At 41.1% G+C, this 17019-nt stretch overlaps 1 protein-coding gene across 3 annotated transcripts in view; it reads left to right on the top strand.

Annotated features, from left to right (window-relative positions):
- Positions 1–17019, top strand: part of LOC146858246 (apoptosis-inducing factor 3-like) — a 569318-nt gene that overhangs the window by 200025 nt on the left and 352274 nt on the right. For all 3 annotated transcript variants that reach the window (XM_085649067.1, XM_085649066.1, XM_085649065.1), the window contains one exon: positions 14731–14840. In XM_085649067.1, the coding sequence (XP_085505193.1) occupies positions 14731–14840 (110 nt within the window). The remainder of the gene's footprint in view (positions 1–14730; positions 14841–17019) is intronic.

Raw genomic sequence — 17019 nt, forward strand, 5'->3', positions numbered from 1 at the left:
TTACAAGTGGAAGAGGTTCTGTATCTGGTGTAAGTCCAAGAACTTTGATCCGACAACATGTAAGGAAGATGTCATCCTTCCATACCTTTTGCATCTGGCGCAGTCTGGCCTTAATTTCCATTCCATTAAGGTTCATCTGGCTGCTTTGACTGCTTACAGGAAGTGCCCTTCACAGACGTCCTTCTTTCAGATTCCGGTAGTCAAGGATTTTTTGGAAGGCTTGAAGAAGGTGTTTCCTCCTGTCAGACTTCCCTCGCCTTCTTGGGACTTGAATGTGGTGCTGTCCAGACTGATGAGGGAGCCTTTTGAACCTATTCACAAGGCTTCATTGCAGCACCTATCCTGGAAGGCGGCGTTCCTAGTGACCATTACATCGGCCCGCAGGGTGAGTGAACTTCAGGCATTATGTTGTCAAGAACCTTATACTGTGTTTCATGCTGCTAAGGTTGTGATGCGTACTCACCCTAAGTTCCTTCCTAAGGTTATCTCTGACTTTCATGTCAATCAGACCATAACTTTTCCTACGTTCTTTCAGAATCCCTCTTCACCAGCGGAAAGGGCTCTCCATTCCCTGGATGTTCGAAGGGTGTTGAAATTTTATCTGGATAAGACCAAGGATATTCGTAGGTCTGACCAATTGTTTGTTAATTATGGCTCAGTCAGGACTGGTCTTGCGACCTCTAAGCAGTCCATCTCTCGGTGGATTGTGTCCTGCATACAGTTGTGTTATCAAAAGGCTAATAAGACCTTAGGGGGTAAACCTAAGGCTCATTCCACCAGGGGCAAAGCTGCCACGACGGCTTTGCTGCGTAATGTTCCGATTACGGAAATCTGCAAGGCGGCCACTTGGAAGTCGGTCCATACCTTTGCTGCGCATTACTGTCTGGACACGGATGCCAGGGCAGATGCTCAGGTTGGGCAGGCTTCGCTGCGAAATTTGTTCGCACAGTAGTGGTAGTGTCTTGTGTGTTCTCCACCGCTTTTGTTGTGTGGGGATGGGCTTGCCATTCTATTCACTAGATTATGACTATACACAGAGATCCCCTACTACAGAAGGAGTAGTTTCTTTTCTGTAACTCCAGTTCTGTAGTAGGGGTATCTCTGTTATAGTCATAAGCGCCCGCCCTCCTCCCCGGTGGAGAGATACTTATTCATATGAAGAATGCTACAGGTCTGGCGTGCTACGCCTTCAAAAAGAACTGAAAGTAAATGGGACCTGCTGGGCATTCTGGGATACTGGGGAAAGTTCTGGAAAACTGGAAAGTTTTCTTAAAGGCACAGTATCCTGTTCCAAGCCACATAATGGCAGCCTATGGGGCTTGTCTGTCCACTCCTTCCTCTCTATCATTCCAGAGGCTTTTGCTGGTAGAGGCAGGGTTTTTTCCTATGTGGAGAAAAACTAGACAGGCAGTGCTGTTTGTGGATATTGGTGGAATTCTAGTTGAAGTACTGGACAGTGTAGCCTGTGGGTATAGGCTGTATTATCTGTCTTTAAATTAAATTCTCTCTTAAAGGTGTATGCAGGTCTGCATGATTTGTCACCTTTTAGAGATTATTTTTTATTGCTCCGGGGTCCACGCACATGGGCGGGACTATTCACTAGATTATGACTATAACAGAGATACCCCTACTACAGAACTGGAGTTACAGAAAAGAAACTACTCCTTCCCTCAGAAGGGTCAGTGAGATACAAGCATTTACTATTCAAGAACATTTTCTACAAATGCACCATAATAAGGTGGTACTCCGTACCAACCCAAAATTCCTCCCCAAAGTCATTTCTCCTTTTCACCTAGAACTACCAGTATTCTTCTCGCAACCACAAACTGTTGCAGAAAGAGCTCTTCACACACTAGATGTCAAATGAGCCTTACTCTACTACATCGAGAGAACACAACCTTTCCGTAAGACCAAACAACTGTTTGTCTCTTTCTCTCCACCACACAAGGCCAACCCCATCTCCAAGTCGGGGATAGCTAGGTGGATTGTCAAATGCATTCAGATTTGCTACCATAAAGCAAAACAAACGCTATCCGTTCCCCCTAAAGCCCATTCCACACGTAAAATAGGGGCTTCAATGGCTTTTCTAGGAAACATCCCATTAGATGATATCTGCAAAGCAGCTACGTGGTTAACACCGCACACTTTCACCAAACACTATTGTGTAGATGTGCAAACTAAGCAACAAGCTAGTGTGGGACAGGCTGTACTCAAAACATTATTTCAAACCACTGCAACAGATACGGGTGGTCGCCGCTAACGGTGGTTACTGCTATATAATCTATGCACAAGTGTGTCATCTGCAGCTCATATGCCTCGAACGGAATATGCTACTTACCAGTATGCATCTGTTCTTGGCATGTAGAGCTGCAGATCTACACACGCCCACCGCCTCCCCGGCTACCTGTATCTGTTCCAGTTTATCTTATATAGATAACACACACGGGCATCTTCACTGTTATTACTACACTCAATCTTTCCCTGCTGGCGAAAAACAATCTGAGGATGGAGCCGAAGTCCATGCGCAATACGATCCAAGGGAGGAGTCACCGACCTCGTGACTTCCAAAGACTTTCCAAGAGGAAAAACAAACTGCAAACATCCGGGCCCAACATCAGACGGCGATCTATGCGCAAATGCGGTTGCAAAACAACAGAACATGGCATGGTGACTCACTATTGGGAAGGGACGCCCCTTCCTACTAGCGAGAGTTGCAAATGCTATTTTGCGAGTCAGTGTAGCCTTTGTACATGCCTGGAACCTTTTTTGCAGTCACAAACGGGCTGCTCTCCTGTTTGCGGGTGCAAAAAGAGTTGTACATCTGGCCCTAAATCTCTATGCAGTAATATAAAAATCAGACACACAAAAACTAGTCATGGATTTACCTTTGAGAAAGTGTCACTTGAGGTGTTACACATTCAGCAGTAGAATATCACTTATTCACACACTGAAACCATAGAAATGTCACACATAAGCAATCTGAAAACTTGGCAGCTATGACTGAACCACAGTGACTTTGATGGATCAGGACCCCGACCCCCCCCGGCCTTGTGGCCCTTACGGGTGAGTAGTGGCGCTTTACAAGCCACTTGATTGATTGAAGGAAAATGTTCCTCTGCCAGTCTGTAGCTAGGAATGACCTAGGCGTGGGTGGAAGAGCAACTCAAATCTAGTAATATGTACTTTGGCGAATGATGGATTTAGGCTACACGTTGAATAGACTTTTAAAGGCAACAGCAGTACACAGCCACTCCAGAACCAAGCAGGTTATGTGCTTCTGACATCATAAAACTGTGTGACAGCGCCTGCTCCGTGCATGATAGCCAAAGGCAATAGCAACTAAAATGTTTTTCTCTCTCGCGCGCTCTCGCGCGCTCTCTCTCTCTCTCTCTCTCGCTCTCTCTCTCTCTCTCTCTCTCGGTCTCTCTCTCTCTCTCTCAATTGTCTTCAATTCCTCTGTCAATGTCAAGTATGTTCGTCTGTGGAACAGTTGAAGTTGACTTTTTTTTATAAACAAATTTTATTGTGTCAAATATCAAACACAATGCAGAGCTCCTTAACCCAGAAGACATGTACCATAGTATACAATGCAGAATAGTGACATTGACATTTAGGTTATATACTTTCAGAATTGTAAGCATAAAAAATGAAAGAACATAAACATCATAACCACCCCCATTGCACTGTTTCACCACTGCGTCTTGAGTACCACCCCAACAACCACTCCACCAAATGAATTCCATCGCTATGTTGTTGGTCTCGCGCCCTACAGGCCTGTATGATTATCCTAATATCAAGACCTCCGCTGGAGGCACTGGATCCAGGTAGAGTCCCCGATAGTCCGCCCATCTCTTCCAGATCTTTGGATGTTTTTGCGGACATCCCCTGGCTTTAAATATTGGAATCTCCAACCCCATACAAAAGTCAAGTCCATTCTTCCATGCCGACAGATAAGGTGGGACCGCTGCTTTCCATATCCTTGCAATATCCCTTTTAGCCAATGTTAGCCCCAACAACATCAGATGCCTTTTATAAATATTACCCCCAACACCCTCCATTATATATAGGAATACCAATCTTGGTGAGCAGGGAAGCTCCCAACCCAATACCTCTGCGAGACAAGCCAGAACCCCCCGCCAGAATCTCGTGAGTGCTGAGCAATTCCAGATCGCATACATGAGGGATCCCTCCTCCCGACCACATCGCAAGCATATCGGGGATGACACAAGGTCCGCCCTCCACAGCCTTAATCTGACGTAATATTTAACCCTTTTCCTTTATTGTGATTTTTGATGTAAATCATATTATTGATTATCAATCCACGTGAGCCATTGGTTCCTTTTCATAAATTATCACCCAGGCTCTATGTGAGTAGGGTTTCCTTGTCTCCAGGTTAGATTATTTAGAGCGGTGGGCGCACCGCAAGGACTTTATCCTTTTCTGGGATTTTTTCCTATACCCTATGGTACATAGGGTTTATACATTTTTCCTTGTTGGGTTAAGATGTCAGAAAGAGAAGCTCCCCTATACACAGAAGAATATATTACAAAATTGACAAGCGGACCTTCTTTATTTTCTAATCAACTTTCCTCCACTGTGAGTCCACGTCAATTATTATTGGATAAAATAGAGAAAGCTAAGAAAAAACATGTAAGAACTGAGCTACATGCGCGCATGTTGACTGAATATTTGAAGGCGGGTATCATTCCCCAGGGGTTGGTCGTCAGGAACGTCCCTGGTATCTTTCGTGACGATCCCAAATTTAAAGGCGGATTCAGTGGTATTCACCACAACTTGCTCGCGCCATTGGATGGTGCTTGGTGTGGAAACGGCACTTGATCACGCTAAAACGGAACTAAAAGAAATTGAGGAATTGGAAAAAGAACTACTGGGGGTTGAAAACATAGAGGAAACTAAAACACTTTTGGATAAGATCAATAAATCAATAGAGGATTTCAATTCCTTTGAAATTAAGAAAAAGGTCGACAAAGTAACCAAAGATATCAAAAGTTTTTCCAAAGAAAGGGCGTATCCCTATTTAAGAGAGGATTATTATAACACATCTGAGATACAGAACAGACAGAACACCTGGGGTAGATTCAGACGTAATCAACCTATTACTTTTTCTGAGTCCTCTGGTGGCTCAAGTGACTCTGACGTACAACCTGGCCCGAGTCGTACAGACAGCCGTCTTGGGCAGCCTTTTTTAGATCGAGGAGGGAAGAGAAGGGGCAGAGGGAGAACATGGCATCAATATGCGGGGGAACGGCAAACCCGGAACAAATATCAGTGGGGACCGCAACCGTATTAGTTAGATCAAACGAAAAGAGGTACGGAAAGTATTCCCATCTTTAATCTGTCCCAGCATCTCTTATCCTCTTCTGAAGTTTCTCTTCTAAGTAAAGGACTATCTTTTGTGATAACCGAACGCACACATTTTTTCAATCTAAAAACAGAGTTATACCAGTTTTTTCGCAAGATACGACTGAAAGTATTCTTTATGGATAAAGACAACCACATACCAGATTCTGTCACAGGGCTCAGACCACCTTCAACTTTTTATCCAAGTAATGGCATGATGCCACCAGAAGTACTAACTTTTGAGAAGGTAATTCTGGCAGGGATAGACGGCTTGAAAGAGAAGAGACAATTTATTCCACACAACATTAGTTTTGATGAACGCAAAGCTTTGTTGTCACTTAAAAGTGACAATTCAATTGTACTGAAACCTGCGGATAAAGGGGGAGGGATTGTTGTTCAGAACAGAGTAGATTACGACATTGAAATCAAGAAACAAATAAGTGAAGAAAAACATTATAAGAAATTGGTGAATAATCCACTATTTGGAATTAAAGAGGAGATACTGTGGGGTAACGAGAGGGCCTAGAAGTAGGCTTTCTAAGCAAGAAATAATTTTATTATCTGAATATTGAGTGCCCAAGAACTCCTGTCCTGTACACCCTCCCTAAAATACATAAGGATATTACTAACCCTCCGGGTCGTCCTATATTGTCAGGATGTGGCGCAATTCTTGAGCCCATCGGTCAGTATATAGACTTCTTTATCAAAGATTATGTCCCTCTACAAGAAACTTATGTTAGAGATTCTATGCATATGATCAATCTCTTGGAGGATAAACCATATGATGTCACAGTGGACAAGTTAGCGACTTTAGATATCACCTCGCTATACACTAATATACCCCAACAAGAGTGTATACAAGTAATTCAGGACCTATTAGAGACAAGACCCAAACCTAATCAGGTCCCCACTTCCTTCATCATCACACTTCTAAGGATTGCATTAACACACAACTACTTTGTGTCAGATGGTGAATACTACAGACAGTGTTCCGGTACCAGTATGGGGGCAATTTTTGCTCCAAATTTGGCGAACATTTTTATGGACCACCTGGAACATAAATGTGTCCTCAATGACACCAATATATACCGTTCCAAGATCACCAGTTGGAAAAGGTATATAGACGATATTTTTTTGATTTGGTCCGATACCATTCCTGAGTTCAACAATTTTGTTTTATATTTAAATACTATTCAACCACATTTAAAGTTCACATCTACCATACATGAATCCAGTATTGTCTTTTTAGACTTGAACATATTACATGAAGGTGGAAAACTGTACACTGCATTACATAGAAAATCCACAGAACGTAATACTTTACTTGCTTACAATAGTCACCACTCACGTGCATTAAGAGATGGCCTACCCCATGGACAATTCTTGCGATTACGTCGAAATTGCACTAAAAAAGAAGATTATATGAGAGAGGCAAATATTCTGAGAGAAAAATTGTTATTGAGGGGGTATCCAAAGAAGTTGGTAAAGAATTCTTTGAAAAGAGCTTGGTTTTGTCCAAGAGAAACATTACTTACTCCAAAAGTCAAATCCTCAGTTAACAAACTTATTTGTGTCACTACATTTGGTATACATACCAATGCAATTCGCAAGCTAATCACAAAAAACTGGCATATTATCAAAAGTATTGACTCTGAATTAGATGTCCCTATGTTTGCCTTCAAAAGAGGCAAGAACATTAGGAATCATCTAGTCAGATCATCAATGGAAAATCCAGTACAAACGACGAGGTCACTGGAATCAGTCTGGGGTCTTCCCGACTTAAATGGGCATTTTAAATGCGGTAACTGTGTGGCTTGCGAATTTACGGTCAATACAAAAACATTTGAACATGGCAAAGTAGAACAGCAACTAAATTTCTTTTCAAACTGTAATACAAAAAATGTAGTTTATTGTATATTTTGTCCATGTGGACTACCCTATATTGGCCAAACGCAACAGACTGTGAAAGCGCGGGTAGGACAGCATCGAAGCAGGATCAGGAATTCGGTCCTTAATGCACCGCTAGTTAATCACTTCATAGAGAAAGGTCATACAGCAAGTGACATTCGCTGGCAAGTGATAGATAAAGTGGTATCCTCGAGCAGAGGTGGTGATATATCACAGACACTTCAAAGACTGGAATGTCGTTGGATAGAACGGACTAATTCTATCAGACAAGGATTCAATTCGGCTGAAGAATGGCGAGGTTTTATTACAACTTTAACCTAATGGTTTTCCCTTTTTTTGTTCAAGGCTTTTGTAGCTTTCAGTGCTGGCATATGATTTGCTGGAATGGCCATCAATATTGGGCAAAAGAATAATGGAATAAGCATTTTTTGGCTGAAAACGGAAGAATGTACATACATATGAATCAGGATTTCAAATAACACAAATAACACGTTTTTTGCTGTGTTGAACTGATATAATGTTCGGAAAGAACCAATGATAAATCTGCTTCACTTAGATTAATATGTAATCATGTAAAATATGCAATGGTCTATCATACATACAAAAGTTGATGTTTTGCTATAGGTTGCATCAAAAAATCCTGGTATTTGCAGGCAATAACAAAAATCATTCTGAGCAGAATGTTATTTATGTACTATTAGATCTTGTACATAATATATAATATATGTGCGGTTATTCTTCATGAATGTAATTTTATTGACAAGAATTTTCTTATCTAAAATGCAATTGTTGAACCACTTCCATATTTGGTCTATAGCGCGCATTGCTGCTATATGTTTCTTCTATTTTCTTATATTTGAGTTTTTCGATATTTGAGTGTGGGTCTCTTTTCTTCTTTTTATTATTTTTTTAATTTTTCTTTGTTGACTCCGTAGACTAGGCAAAAAAAATTTGCATTATTGCTGGAAGTGTATTGATAAAGTTCGAATTGAATCGTTCGCGCTCACTTTAGCTGTTTACTGATTCGCCAAGTACTATCGCATGTCGCTAATATATATGCGGCATTCCCATTGGATGCCTCACATCCAATCACCTTTAAATACAGTTTACTCTCCACCAATCGCTGTGATTGTACAACGCAGATCGGAGATTGTTCCCCTGCAGTAGCGTAACGCGGTGAATTTATACACTTACAACAGTTAGAGATAGGTAAGGGCGGTTTTTCTAAAATTCGCAATATATGTTTTTAGATGGAAATCATTTTTTGATACTTTTGCCTTTTTATTTAATTTTGAAACAGCTCATTCAATACCCACGAAATTAAATGACAGCTATTATGCAGTCCATACCGTGAGGCATCGTTTTTTGTCCCGTAAACGAATTGATCGTTACGCCGAGTCTGTTTACAAGAGCAAGACTAAAATTATCTATCGGCTTCCAGTTGAGTCGTCCCTCATAGGGGTAAGTCATAAAGGTACACACGGATAATTATGTGTCCTCTTCCACTCTAAATTCATTATTAACGATGTCTTTATGTCTACAGCACCCAGCCTGGGCGCCTCGTGAGTTATTTTTTTCACATTTGAGCACGGTGACACCATACATTATTATACTTGAAACGCTTGCCGATCAGGTAGATAGTTTAAACATCATTGTTCGATACCTTTTTTAACCAAATAGAGCACTTTATTCTGACAGTATTTTTATTTAATTTTTAGGTGTCCCCACATTAGATTGTCCTGAAGAGACCCTTTATCTCAGAAAGGGTCGAAACGCCGTTGACGAGACAGGCGAATCAAAAATATTTCTGACACTTAAAACGATCAAGTGTTATTTATTATTATTATTTTTTTTTTTGATCGCCTTTGTAATTACAGATTGAAACCGTTGTATGTTGAATTTTTTTATATTTTTTCTTTGTGTTTGGTTTATTCACTGGTTTCATTGGGACACTCTTTATAATTGTGTATTAAGATTGTTTTTTTGTGTTATTAAGATTGTTATTTGTTCATGTATTAGGAGATTATTTTTGCATTTGTTTAAATGTGCTCCTTCATTGTAAATGCATAAAAAATGTTTTTCTACCTACTGTCCGATGTGTGAGGCTAACTTCTCTTTCTGACGTAATATTTAACCCTTTTCCTTTATTGTGATTTTTGATGTAAATCATATTATTGATTATCAATCCACGTGAGCTATTGTTTCCTTTTCATAAATTATCACCCAGGCTCTATGTGAGTAGGGTTTCCTTGTCTCCAGGTTAGATTATTTAGAGCGGTGGGCGCACCGCAAGGACTTTATCCTTTTCTGGGATTTTTTCCTATACCCTATGGTACATAGGGTTTATACATTTTTCCTTGTTGGGTTAAGATGTCAGAAAGAGAAGCTCCCGTATACACAGAAGAATATATTACAAAATTGACACGCGGACCTTCTTTATTTTCTAATCAACTTTCCTCCACTGTGAGTCCACGTCAATTATTATTGGATAAAATAGAGAAAGCTAAGAAAAAACATGTAAGAACTGAGCTACATGCGCGCATGTTGACTGAATATTTGAAGGCGGGTATCATTCGCCAGGGGTTGGTCGTCAGGAACGTCCCTGGTATCTTTCGTGACGATCCCAAATTTAAAGGCGGATTCAGTGGTATTTCCACAACTTGCTCGCGCCATTGGATGGTGCTTGGTGTGGAAACGGCACTTGATCACGCTAAAACGGAAGTAAAAGAAATTGAGGAATTGGAAAAAGAACTACTGGGGGTTGAAAACATAGAGGAAACTAAAACACTTTTGGATAAGATCAATAAATCAATAAAGGATTTCAATTCCTTTGAAATTAAGAAAAAGGTCGACAAAGTAACCAAAGATATCAAAAGTTTTTCCAAAGAAAGGGCGTATCCCTATTTAAGAGAGGATTATTATAACACATCTGAGATACAGAACAGACAGAACACCTGGGGTAGATTCAGACGTAATCAACCTATTACTTTTTCTGAGTCCTCTGGTGGCTCAAGTGACTCTGACGTACAACCTGGCCCGAGTCGTACAGACAGCCGTCTTGGTCAGCCTTTTTTAGATCGAGGAGGGAAGAGAAGGGGCAGAGGGAGAACATGGCCTCAATATGCGGGGGAACGGCAAACCCGGAACAAATATTATCAGTGGGGACAGAAACCGTATTAGATCAAACGAAAAGAGGTACGGAAAGTATTCCCATCTTTAATCTGTCCCAGCATCTCTTATCCTCTTCTGAAGTTTCTCTTCTAAGTAAAGGACTATCTTTTGTGATAACCGAACGCACACATTTTTTCAATCTAAAAACAGAGTTATACCAGTTTTTTCGCAAGATACGACTGAAAGTATTCTTTATGGATAAAGACAACCACATACCAGATTCTGTCACAGGGCTCAGACCACCTTCAACTTTTTATCCAAGTAATGGCATGATGCCACCAGAAGTACTAACTTTTGAGAAGGTAATTCTGGCAGGGATAGAAGGCTTGAAAGAGAAGAGACAATTTATTCCCCACAACATTAGTTTTGATGAACGCAAAGCTTTGTTGTCACTTAAAAGTGACAATTCAATTGTACTGAAACCTGCAGATAAAGGGGGAGGGATTGTTGTTCAGAACAGAGTAGATTACGACATTGAAATCAAGAAACAAATAAGTGAAGAAAAACATTATAAGAAATTGGTGAATAATCCACTATTTGGAATTAAAGAGGAGATACTGAGGGTAACAAGAGAGGGCCTAGAAGTAGGCTTTCTAAGCAAGAAAGAATTTTATTATCTGAATATTGAGTGCCCAAGAACTCCTGTCCTGTACACCCTCCCTAAAATACATACGGATATTACTAACCCTCCGGGTCGTCCTATATTGTCAGGATGTGGCTCAATTCTTGAGCCCATCGGTCAGTATATAGACTTCTTTATCAAAGATTATGTCCCTCTACAAGAAACTTATGTTAGAGATTCTATGCATATGATCAATCTCTTGGAGGATAAACCATATGATGTCACAGTGGACAAGTTAGCGACTTTAGATATCGCCTCGCTATACACTAATATACCCCAACAAGAGTGTATACAAGTAATTCAGGACCTATTAGAGACAAGACCCAAACCTAATCAGGTCCCCACTTCCTTCATCATCACACTTCTAAGGATTGCATTAACACACAACTACTTTGGGTCAGATGGTGAATACTACAGACAGTGTTCCGGTACCAGTATGGGGGCAATTTTTGCTCCAAATTTGGCGAACATTTTTATGGACCACCTGGAACATAAATTTGTCCTCAATGACACCAATATATACCGTTCCAAGATCACCAGTTGGAAAAGGTATATAGACGATATTTTTTTGATTTGGTCTGATACCATTCCTGAGTTCAACAATTTTGTTTTATATTTAAATACTATTCAACCACATTTAAAGTTCACATCTACCATACATGAATCCAGTATTGTCTTTTTAGACTTGAACATATTACATGAAGGTGGAAAACTGTACACTGCATTACATAGAAAATCCACAGAACGTAATACTTTACTTGCTTACAATAGTCACCACTCCCGTGCATTAAGAGATGGCCTACCCCATGGACAATTCTTGCGATTACATCGAAATTGCACTAAAAAAGAAGATTATATGAGAGAGGCAAATATTCTGAGAGAAAAATTGTTATTGAGGGGGTATCCAAAGAAGTTGGTAAAGAATTCTTTGAAAAGAGCTTGGTTTTGTCCAAGAGAAACATTACTTACTCCAAAAGTCAAATCCTCAGTTAACAAACTTATTTGTGTCACTACATTTGGTATACATACCAATGCAATTCGCAAGCTAATCACAAAAAACTGGCATATTATCAAAAGTATTGACTCTGAATTAGATGTCCCTATGTTTGCCTTCAAAAGAGGCAAGAACATTAGGGATCATCTAGTCAGATCATCAATGGAAAATCCAGTACAAACGACGAGGTCACTGGAATCAGTCTGGGGTCTTCCCGACTTAAATGGGCATTTTAAATGCGGTAACTGTGTGGCTTGCGAATTTACGGTCAATACAAAAAAATTTGAACATGGCAAAGTAGAACAGCAACTAAATTTCTTTTCAAACTGTAATACAAAAAATTTAGTTTATTGTATATTTTGTCCATGTGGACTACCCTATATTGGCCAAACGCAACAGACTGTGAAAGCGCGGGTAGGACAGCATCGAAGCAGGATCAGGAATTCGGTCCTTAATGCACCGCTAGTTAATCACTTCATAGAGAAAGGTCATACAGCAAGTGACATTCGCTGGCAAGTGATAGATAAAGTGGTATCCTCGAGCAGAGGTGGTGATATATCACAGACACTTCAAAGACTGGAATGTCGTTGGATAGAACGGACTAATTCTATCAGACAAGGATTCAATTCGGCTGAAGAATGGCGAGGTTTTATTACAACTTTAACCTAATGGTTTTCCCTTTTTTTGTTCAAGGCTTTTGTAGCTTTCAGTGCTGGCATATGATTTGCTGGAATGGCCATCAATATTGGGCAAAAGAATAATGGAATAAGCATTTTTTGGCTGAAAACGGAAGAATGTACATACATATGAATCAGGATTTCAAATAACACAAATAACACGTTTTTTGCTGTGTTGAACTGATATAATGTTCGGAAAGAACCAATGATAAATCTGCTTCACTTAGATTAATATGTAATCATGTAAAATATGCAATGGTCTATCATACATACAAAAGTTGATGTTTTGCTATAGGATGCATCAAAAAATCCTGGTATTTGCAGGCAATAACAAAAATCATTCTGAGCAGAATATTATTTATGTACTATTAGATCTTGTATATAATATATGTGCGGTTATTCTTCATGAATGTAATTTTATTGACAAGAATTTTCTTGTCTAAAATGCAATTGTTGAACCGCTTCCATATTTGGTCTATAGCGCGCATTGCTGCTATATGTTTCTTCTTTTTTCTTATATTTGAGTTTTTCGATATTTGAGTGTGGGTCTCTTTTCTTCTTTTTATTTTTTTTATTATTTCTTTGTTGACTCCGTAGACTAGCAAAAAAAGATTTGCACTATTGCTGGAAGTGTATCGATAAAGTTCGAATTGAATCGTTCGCGCTCACTTTAGCTGTTTACTGATTCGCCAAGTACTATCGCATGTCGCTAATATATATGCGGCATTCCCATTGGATGCCTCACATCCAATCACCTTTAAATACAGTTTACTCTCCACCAATCGCTGTTATTGTACAACGCAGATCGGAGATTGTTCCCCTGCAGTAGCGTAACGCGGTGAATTTATACACTTACAACAGTTAGAGATAGGTAAGGGCGGTTTTTCTAAAATTCGCAATATATGTTTTTAGATGGAAATCATTTTTTTATACTTTTGCCTTTTTATTTAATTTTGAAACAGCTCATTCAATACCCACGAAATTAAATGACAGCTATTATGCAGTCCATACCGTGAGGCATCGTTTTTTGTCCCGTAAACGAATTGATCGTTACGCCGAGTCTGTTTACAAGAGCAAGACTAAAATTATCTATCGGCTTCCAGTTGAGTCGTCCCTCATAGGGGTAAGTCATAAAGGTACACACGGATAATTATGTGTCCTCTTCCACTCTAAATTCAGTAGTAACGATGTCTTTATGTCTACAGCACCCAGCCTGGGCGCCTCGTGAGTTATTTTTTTCACATTTGAGCACGGTGACACCATACATTATTATACTTGAAACGCTTGCCGATCAGGTAGATAGTTTAAACATCATTGTTCGATACCTTTTTTAACCAAATAGAGCACTTTATTCTGACAGTATTTTTATTTAATTTTTAGGTGTCCCCACATTAGATTGTCCTGAAGAGACCCTTTATCTCAGAAAGGGTCGAAACGCCGTTGACGAGACAGGCGGATCAAAAATATTTCTGACACTTAAAACGATCAAGTGTTGTTTATTATTATTTTTTTTTTTTTTGATCGCCTTTGTAATTACAGATTGAAACCGTTGTATGTTGAATTTTTTGATATTTTTTCTTTGTGTTTGGTTCATTCACTGGTTTCATTGGGACACTCTTTATAATTGTGTATTAAGATTGTTTTTTTGTGTTATTAAGATTGTTATTTGTTCATGTATTAGGAGATTGTTTTTGCATTTGTTTAAATGTGCTCCTTCATTGTAAATGCATAAAAAATGTTTTTCTACCTACTGTCCGATGTGTGAGGCTAACTTCTCTTTCTGACGTAATATTTAACCCTTTTCCTTTATTGTGATTTTTGATGTAAATCATATTATTGATTATCAATCCACGTGAGCCATTGTTTCCTTTTCATTAATCTGGTGTAGGACATTTATGCTAAAATGTTAACTTGAAGTTGTCCTAAACATGAGCTGTTTGATGAATGCATCTGTCGCCATACTTTTTCAGTTACTCACTCTTCCTCTCTTCCTGTAGAATGAAAGAGTTCGACGTGGAGGGACACCCAGTGCTTCTGGTGAAGAGTAATGGGAAGTTCAGTGCTGTGGGGGGCAAATGCACTCACTATGGAGCCCCATTAGTCAAAGGTCAGTACGTCTTTAGCCATAAAGTCTTCTAAAAAAGCAACTCTTTCCATCTGCCATCATGGACAATCTCCATTTCTGCATCTGCTATGCAGCTAGTACTGCTCCCAGCACTCCCGCCGCCCCCTTGTCTCTGTTCCTTATAGACACACTACTCACAGATTGCTATTTCTCCCCCCTCCCCCCCTCACCCCGCCCCCCCCCCCCCGATTACACTTCATTGGTTGCAGTCCTGCTGACATATGCTCATATTTTGGATTCTTCTTGGCATTTCAATTCTAAGCATTCAACCTTCATGCAATTTAGTAAGGGAGGATGAGAATTGGTTTTTATCGCAAGTCTTACTGCTGATATTAGTATGCAGATACTCCGGATAATTGTGGTAAACAGGGGTTTTGTGCCATGTGAATTGATGCACACGCATGAAGAGGAGACATAGCCATTCTCTGAGAGCTTTACCTCTTTAGTGGCTGGTGAGGACTGAGACATACTCTGTAATTCTGGCAAGAGATGTGAGATTCCTTTCCATTCTTCTCTAGAGTTTGAAAGCCGGGCACTGGTGAGGAGGGACAGAATGTGTACCAGGACCGCAAAAAAAAATATTGTTCTTGGATTGCATTGTTCTATATGTCCATCCTGCTGCTGGGGAAAATAATGTGTGGCTGTCGAAGGTCCAAGGCAATTTTTACTCTTGCCCACAATTCCTTAAAGTGGGTTAAGAAGTCAACAACATTTTATTACTGCTTCCAAGGACTACACAATCATTGGAGTCGTGCTCTGAGATCAACATTTTCAGAAAGTTTAGCTCCTGTCTTGTACCGATTTCCACACCAGCTCTTCCAATAGCTCTTTCCTGGTCTCTTACAGAAGATTTGAATCCTTTCCAGATTCCTGTCCAGGTTCAATCTAATATCTAGATTCTGAAGAGTTTTTTCGCCCCCTCGTAAACTTCATTATAGACATTGGGGTCAGCAAATTTCCACTTTGGGGGGTTTTGTAAGCTCAACCAAGGGGTTTATGCTTGGGAATACACTTTGAACAGTACATGGAGTTTCTTTGAGAAAAGTGGTTTCATAAAACCACATTTTAGCATGCTTTGCCTGCACTCTCCACTAAATTACAGTACTTGTGGAGACTTCTCAAAACCTGGGTCTCTCTCAGTGGCGGCTCCTCCATAGGGGCGTTTGGGCGTCGCCCCACTGCTTTCTCGCAGTGCGAGAAGCAGGAACATAAAATGGTAAAAACTACCATTTTATGCTTCTGCTTCTCGCCCGGCGAGAAAGCATAAGTGCCTGGTTGGGGGCAGGAGGGTGGGCGGTCGTGCTCGAGGGCGGGGGAGAGTGGCTTACCCACTGTTGTGGGTATTGACTGTTTGGTCGGCCCCTGGAGGCGACCAAACAGTCAGTACCCACAACAGTGGGTAAGCCACTCCCCCCTCCTGCCCTCGTGCACGACCGCCCACTCTCCCTTTTTCTCTGTGTTGGAGAAAATGGCGCGGCTGGGGCGCTTTCCCCTGCCCCTCACCAATCACAATGCTGCCATTGCAGCGTTGTGATTGGCAGAGGCAGAGGGGAATGCCGGCCGCGACTGTAGCTCTGTCTCCCTCCTTAAAAACGAATACTAGGGGATTCTCGGCCCGGATTCTGGCAGTCCCTATGCAGGAAACTGCCTAAAAGAGCCAACAGCATCATCAACATTGTAACTGGGAGGAGGCGGCGGCCATTTGGTGGCTCAGTGATCCGAGTTATGCAGGTGCCAAGCCCTGGACTCGCACTGCTCCTGCCTCGACCAAAGGGCACCTGAGCTGGGGCGAGGCCCACAGTGGAGTTCCGAACAGGGGCTGCTCGCAGCATCCTACACAGCTTCTGCGACTGCCCCTCAGGATGGTGCCTGCGAGACGGCCTTGAACTACAGCCGAGTGGAGGGAGGATACTCCGACCCCTTGCCATTGGTGAAGCGCTGTAGTGGTTAGTGGGTGCCCCTGAGAGATGGAGCGAGCCCCGAGTGAGGCGAGGGCATCCCCCTTGTGCGGCGACTGGCCTCCCACTATCTTTTCCGGGACTGGCAATGGCGGCGTGACCGTGTGGGGCAGTCGACATTGACGCTGTTGGAACCCCAGGCTGCGGTACTCAGAGACAGCTGGAGGATAGCAGAGCAATGTGCACCTCACTTCAGTTTGTGA

Source organism: Triturus cristatus, chromosome 3_2, assembly GCF_964204655.1.
Source record: "Triturus cristatus chromosome 3_2, aTriCri1.1, whole genome shotgun sequence".
Classification (NCBI taxonomy): Eukaryota; Metazoa; Chordata; class Amphibia; order Caudata; family Salamandridae; genus Triturus; species Triturus cristatus.